Raw genomic sequence first — 7,160 nt, forward strand, 5'->3', positions numbered from 1 at the left:
AGAGTTTATTTAGGGGACCTGAAATTGGGGCCTCCAGGAGAACTTAGGATAATGATCAAGTACATTACAATCACATCAAAAAAAATTACTCTCTTTTTTTCTGGTTCTCAAAGATAGGCACTATCTTCTTTATATTTCAGGTTCCAAGTTGAAGATATGCCAATTTCCTAAAGTCATAAAGCTGGTAGACGGCAAAACTAGTACTCTGACTTATGTCTGTGAGACTTTGAACCCTACGTTTTTTCAGTACTCTGAGATATCTCCCCTGGAGGAGATCTCAGTCTTGTGCACTTTGGTGGAAGTTTGAATGGGAGTCAAGTGGGAAACAGTAGTGAAAAGTGGATGAAGGCAGGCATGCTTCTATTATCTACTGGTGAAATCCTGGGGCTGGCTCTGGACTGTAAGCTCTGTTATCTGGGCTCTGAGCCCTGGAATTTACCCATTATGCTCCAGCAGTATTGATTTTAAGCTCAGAATTCAGGGAACTAGACTTTGGATTGTGTGTTCAGAGTTCCAGTTTTGAGACTGGATAATTGGGGTTTGGGGGACACTGCTACAGTTCTTGGAGAAATTTGTCTCCATCCTTCTCTGCATCACATAGAAGGAGTTGGAATTTTATTTTCTTTGTGGAGAGAGGGCAATATCTCCAGGGGACAAGTTTTTTATTTTATTTCTGCTCCCAAAATGAGATCTAATCCCCTTTTTATCCCCGTCACTAGCATAACATCACACTCAGGCAAAACAGGACCCCAAAGGCCCTGGCCTGCGGGAACTCTCATTTGGAGACAAAGTTTGGAAGGAGTTGGCATTTTATTTTCTCTATGGAGAGAGGGCAGTATCTCCAGGGAACATGATTTTAATTTTATTTCTGCTCCCAAGATGAAATCTAATCCCCTTTTTCTTCCCATCACCAACACAGCATAATACTCAGGCAAAACAGGACCCCAGAGGCCCCGGCCTCCGGGAACTCTCATTTGGAGACATAAAGTTTGCCTCCTTTCTTGGCTCGTGCCTACCTGAGGCCCATTCTGGAGTCATTGGGAGCTTTTGCCTTCTGTCTTTCAATCCAACTGTCTCTTCTCAAAGTTCTCTCAGGTGAGTCTGAATTTGTTTGTGTCTTCCAGGCATGTGTACGAGAAGTGTGTTTCTTTCTACAGTTTTGTTTGAGCCTCTATGTGGTTCTTTCTGTCTCTCTTATGTCTCTGTATCTTTGAGTGAATCTCTGTTGATATATACATGTGTGTTTTTGTGTATTAGCTGCAATTTGTTTGGCCTATGATGAAGTTTAAGACAGAAAATCTCCAAATTTTATTTTCATGTAGGTATTCTACAAAAAGAGTAGTATTCATTCAAATACTCTTGTGTCCTCCCGTACACTTTCAAAGCTGCCAGAGACTGCTTTAGCAGTGAAAGACATAATGATCACATAACAGAGACTGAGAACTTGCCTCTGCTTTGGCCCACACAGATCCTCAGCCATGATATTCTCAGTGTCATGGAGTAGGAGAGATCTTGACAGTCTGGAACGCAAGACCTGAGGGCAGAAGGAGAGTTAAAAGGGCCTTTATTCCAGTTAGGGAGATGCCAGAGTCGTCTCTCCAGCGTTCCCATCAAGGGTTATTCAGTCTTTGCTTGAACATTTCCACTGAGCAGAAACGTCCTACTTTGTTGTGCTGCTTTGCCTCTTAGAAAAATCTTCTTTAGCTGAGCCCAGACTGTCTCCTTCTGATTTTCACCTATCACTCACCACCACTCTTATGCCCACCCCCACCCTTCTATCTCTTCTACGGTATTCTCTTCTAGAAAAAAAGCATCATTGGTTCCTTCGGTGACTGATCTCATTTGCCTTTTGATTATGTCCCAGTCAGTTTAACTCCAATCTAGAATATGGAACCTGGAGCTGAATATACTTCTGTTATGGCCCTGAGCAGTATGTTCATGCTTTTATTAATCATTATTGAGCGTGTCTTTGCATTACAATCATAAAGTGCTGGGGGAAATAAGTACAAACTATAAACAAATCTAACTCTAAAAGAGCCCAAATTGTGAAAGGGAGAACAGGGTATACATGTAATTCTAATAAAATAGGAAAAGTCCGAATAAAATATAAAATCACAGATGAGAGTTATAATTTCTGCTTAAATAGTGCTAGGAAAAGTTGCAGATAAAATAAAAATTTTGAGTATGAATAATAGTAAAACTAATAAGGAAGAAAAAGACATTACAAGCAGGAAAAAGAAATAAAGCATAGAATTGTAAATGTACATTTTAGAACACATCTTCTGAATAAAACACCTCTGTTAACAAAGCCTAAAACCCATTAAAACCCGTTTGTAAGCTGCATATCATCCTGCTGACTTATATTAGATTTACTATCCATGAGACACCCTGACAAGAGACTCTATGGTGAAGAAATTAAAAATCAGGTACTTTAAGTAGCTAAAAGAATTTAGAATAGATAATCTGAAGAAGAGAGATCACAGGATATTATGATTGAAACTTTCAGATATTATTTATCTATTTGATTATTTATTTTTCCAATTAAATATTTATTACACATCTGCTATGTGCTTGATCCTGTGCTAGTTTTGGGTATCTAGTGATTTAAAATAATAAAAAAAAAAAACAAGTAGTCAATATGATTCTTACTTTGATTCTTACTTACAATCTACTAGGGGATATAGGCATTACACAAAAAAATTATACAAGTAAATACATGTTTACAAATTAAGATGTGTTTTACAAGAAAATAGCCGATATTTTCAATAACAATAACAATATTTAACAAATAACAATATTTAATTGAAACTTAAAAAAGATGATCATATCTCTGTGTCTGCAACATTATGTATAATGTAGAGGAAGTAGGTTAAAGCCCACTGCGAGAAAATTCTTTATAAGTCAGTGTGACCTAACTGGTATGGTGGCTTTAGATCCAATGAGCTCCCAGTCATTGGGAGTGTTCAAGCCGAGTGTGAGTGACAGTTTGATAAGGATGCTGTGGAGGGGGTTCTCTCAGTGGATATAAGACTAGACTCTGGTTTCAGGTCCTAGAGAACCTGTCAAGTTGACAAATGAATCAGTGGACTTCTGAGAGGAGGCCACTTCAGAAGGTCGCTTAACTTCTAGTTTCTTCAATCTGGCTCCCACTTGGCATATGAAGCAGGAAAATATCTATCTGAAATTTTGTCTTTTTCTCTGCCTGTGAAAATAAAGATGACCAACTTCTCCAGCATCTGTCCATTCTTTCTACTTAGGTGGCTTTAGCTTCAGAAGGCTGGTTTCTGAGTTTCTTAGGAAAGGCCACAGGACTTAGAGTTGAAAAAACTAAATTCGATTCCCAATTTAGCCATTCATTGGTTTAAGGCAAGCCCCTTACGATGGTTGTTATGGGTCTGAAATGAGACAGCTTGGTAGTGAGGCAATTGCCTCTCTAGTTATCCTTTCTACTATCCAAAGAGTGAGTGCATTTCCTGCAGCTGTGCTCTTTCACCCTTTCCATTCCCTATCATTCATGTTCCTCTTCCATGACATGGGTCACAGTTAGTGTTTCCAAGCCTTCATTGTTACTTGCTGCTCAAGGTGAGGTTTTACCAGTGGTAGGAAGTCTTAGGTAAGTTAGGTCAAGACTGCAAGCAGGTGAGATGATTAGACAAAGCCTCAAAATGCTCCTACCAGGTCCTTTTCTCCCTTTGGTGCACCTCCAAGGAAGTGACATGCAATGCTAGCCCCACACCTAGGCTACCTCTGTGGCCACTACCTTGGAATATTATGAATAAATCTAAGTTTATTTAGAGGAGCTCCAGAATGCTGAGGAATCTAGCAGATGATGAAACATAAGGGAATGTTTAAGTTGCAGGTCAGGAGAGTGGTAGGTAGGCTAACTGGAAAAAAAAAAAAAAGAGGAAGATTTGGAAAGTGCTTGCAAGTGTTTTTGTCTAAAACGCTGTTACTGTAAAGTGACTGAAAGGTCACCAAATGGTTCTGGAGTGGTTCTCAACTTTTGATAACTAGACACCACATCCAGAGACTCTAATTTAATTGATGTGGGGTGTTATTTGGGCACTGGGATTTTTAAGCTGGCAGGTGGTTCCTGTGAGTAGACAACATTGAGAACCACTGATGTGTGAGGCAAAACCAATGGACACTAATGAATAAATGTCAAAAGCAAGTATATTTCACCTGTCAGGGAAGCTATTGATCTTGAGGGAAGCACAGAGGTAGAATGCATGGAATTTCTGTAGGGCTTGTGCCTGAAGAGAGAGCTTGAAAGTGAAGACAGTAAGAGGTTGTGAGTTCTGGGGCCTCCCTCATTACTATGCTGTAAGCGTCTCCATGGTCATAGCTCTTTGAATTCCCTTAGCTGTATAGTCTCCTACTCTTCATCCATTCCAGGGGAGCATTCTCATCAAACTCTTTAGCTATGTGTTTAGCTATGGACCATTTCACATCAACACTGGGTAACTGCAGGATAAAAAGTTGATAAAGAATTGGCGAATTATATGTCTGAGTCGGTTAAATGAATAAATGGTTGTGACTTCACTTTTCTACTTCATTTAAAGAAAATTTATTTTACAAATTTAAAGTTTTGTCACATAATGTTACATTATGTTACATTATATTGCATTGCATTGCATTGCATTATATTATATTATATTATATTATAAATTTTCACCTTTTGGTTGGGGTTTAACTATTTCTCCCTGATCTCTTGGCCATTGATGGAGTCCTTTATCTTTGTGCCTTTGATCTCTCAATGGATTCTAGATCAAACAAACTATTTTGAAGTGACTACATATTTATTTAATAGCCTTTCTGAACTCTGTTTTTAAACCCAGAAGTCACTTGCATATTAGTATAATTTTCACCTAGAGTGTCTATATCCTTCACCACCTTTATTCATATTTCTCTACTTTTCTGCTTTCTAAAACCACTGTCTCACTTTCATTTAAAGTATTTCTTCCCCTGGAGCGGAGTGGGAACACATGGAGATGACTAGATCCATATTGGCACAGCTACAACTCAATCTTTTTTATAACTCCATTTGAGATCAGACTGAGGTTTACTGCCATCTCCATAGGGAAATGGAAACATCACTATAAGAAGAGTCTGTGGGTCTAAGCTATCACCTGGACTCTGCAGAAATTGATTTTTCAGTTTTTGGTACATTGTCACTCTTCTTCTCTTGGCCTTAGTATCTCCCTAAGAATAAAAGAGTTTATATTTATTCAGTGTTTCATATGTCTTACAATATCTTATTTACCTTTACAACAAACATATGAGGCAGACGTATTTTTATTCCTAGTTTACAAATGGACACATGGAGGCTTGGGAAGGTTAAGTTAGTTGCTCAAGGTCACATTGAGAGTAAATTGTAAATTGGGCTTCAAACTAAGGTCTACCAGAATTCATTTGTAGAGCTCTAAAACACTGAACATATGATGTTAATTTTCTCATTTGTTTTTTTTTTTTTATATCCAAATAAGAGAACGGTGTTATAATTATCCACACTTTACAAGTTAAAAAACAAACAAACTTTGGATCAGAGTATAAATAAGTTGTCCACATCACATATCTAGTAACTGGCTGAGTATGGATTTTGATCCAGTTCTGATTTATTCTTGTGTTTCTGCTAATAAGTTTTAAGCTATGCTGTCTCTCAGAAGATTGGGAAGTCTCAAATATCTTTTTTATATGTAAAATTTTAGTATTCTTGCTGTCAGGGGAAGAGGAAGTAAGAGGAGACTATCTGTCACATTTTTACTTAGAATGATATCAATGACTCCAGGTTCCCCCATCTCCTTGTATCTCCCTCCTTCAGCCTTTGAGGTGAGCTGCTAAGCCAGAGGACCCTACAGGTGGGAGCTAACTTTGTTTTCTTTTTCACAGGACAGGTGAATATCGATGATATGGGAAACGAGAACAATGAAAGTCTTGATCTCTTATCCGTCTTTCTAACTGGAATCCCAGGATTGGAGGCTCATCATGGCTTGCTTTCCAGCCCCTTCTTCACCATGTACATTGTGGCCATTGTGGGCAACAGCCTGATCATGGTAGCAGTGCAGGCGGACCCTGCCCTACATGAGCCAATGTACCTGTTTCTTTCCATGTTGGCTGTGACTGAGGTGGGTGTCTCTGTGTCTACACTGCCCACTGTCTTGGGCATTCTTTGGTTTGATGTCCGCCAGGTTGACTTTGATGGCTGCCTGGCCCAGATGTTCTTCATTCATACTTTCTCCTGCATGGAGTCTGGGGTTCTGTTGGCAATGAGTTACGACCGCTTTGTAGCCATCTACAATCCACTGCACTATACAGTCATCCTGACAATACCACGTATCATCTACATGTGTCTGGGCATTACACTGAAGAGTGTGATACTCATGGCCCCACTTCCAATTCTTTTGAGGCAACTGCCCTATTGCCACACCAATGTCCTCTCCCACTCTTATTGCCTCCACTCAGATCTTATCCAACTTCCTTGTGCTGATACTAAGCTCAATAGTATCCTGGGCTTGGCCATTGTCCTGGCCACTTTTGGGCTGGACTCATTGCTCATTGTGGTCTCTTATATACTAATTCTTTACACAGTGCTGGGCATTGCTTCTAGGGAGGGACGGTGGAAGGCCCTCAACACGTGTGTGTCACATATTTGTGCAGTGCTTGTGTACTATGTGCCTATGATTGGTGTGTCTGTAATGCATCGGGTTGCCAAGCATGTCTCACCCCTGGTCCACACACTCATGTCCAGTATCTACCTCTTCGTGCCTCCTGTGCTCAACCCCATCATCTACAGTGTCAAGACCAAGCCAATCAGACAGGGAATTGCTACCTTGTTTTCCTGCAAAAGGGAATTGCTTTGAATTACTCTAAGGTTGGCAGAGACTTTGAGTCAGTCCACAAACTCTGATGGTGTTTTTGCTGGGGACAAAGCTCTACACCAGGCATTGTTAGGAGGACAGAAATAAAGCATTCAAAGCTTTGCTACAGGCTTGAATCTGGATCGTAAGAGTTATCCATAGCCCTTCCCACCTCACATCTTATCAATATATGCATGTCTCTGTCAGTGCACATATGCATGTCATCTTTAACAGAAACAATCAACTTCAGGGCAGTGATCATGGAATTCTCTTTCCTTTTGCCCATTGAAACTCCTAGCAAAA

At 39.7% G+C, this 7,160-nt stretch overlaps 1 protein-coding gene across 1 annotated transcript; it reads left to right on the top strand.

Moving 5' to 3' along the window:
• Positions 1-5,909: 5,909 nt before the first annotated feature.
• On the top strand, positions 5,910-6,860 carry LOC102896288 (olfactory receptor 51I2). Its single transcript, XM_006915688.1, has one exon. The coding sequence runs from the start codon at positions 5,910-5,912 to the stop codon at positions 6,858-6,860; it is 951 nt and encodes a 316-aa protein (XP_006915750.1).
• The last annotated feature ends 300 nt before the right edge of the window (positions 6,861-7,160 follow it).

Source organism: Pteropus alecto, unplaced genomic scaffold, assembly GCF_000325575.1.
Source record: "Pteropus alecto unplaced genomic scaffold, ASM32557v1 scaffold395, whole genome shotgun sequence".
In the NCBI taxonomy this organism is placed as follows: domain Eukaryota; kingdom Metazoa; phylum Chordata; class Mammalia; order Chiroptera; family Pteropodidae; genus Pteropus; species Pteropus alecto.

Bases quoted from the DNA above. Each gene is read 5' to 3' on its own strand.
- LOC102896288 (XM_006915688.1), top strand. From the start codon at position 5,910: ATGGGAAACGAGAACAATGAAAGTCTTGATCTCTTATCCGTCTTTCTA.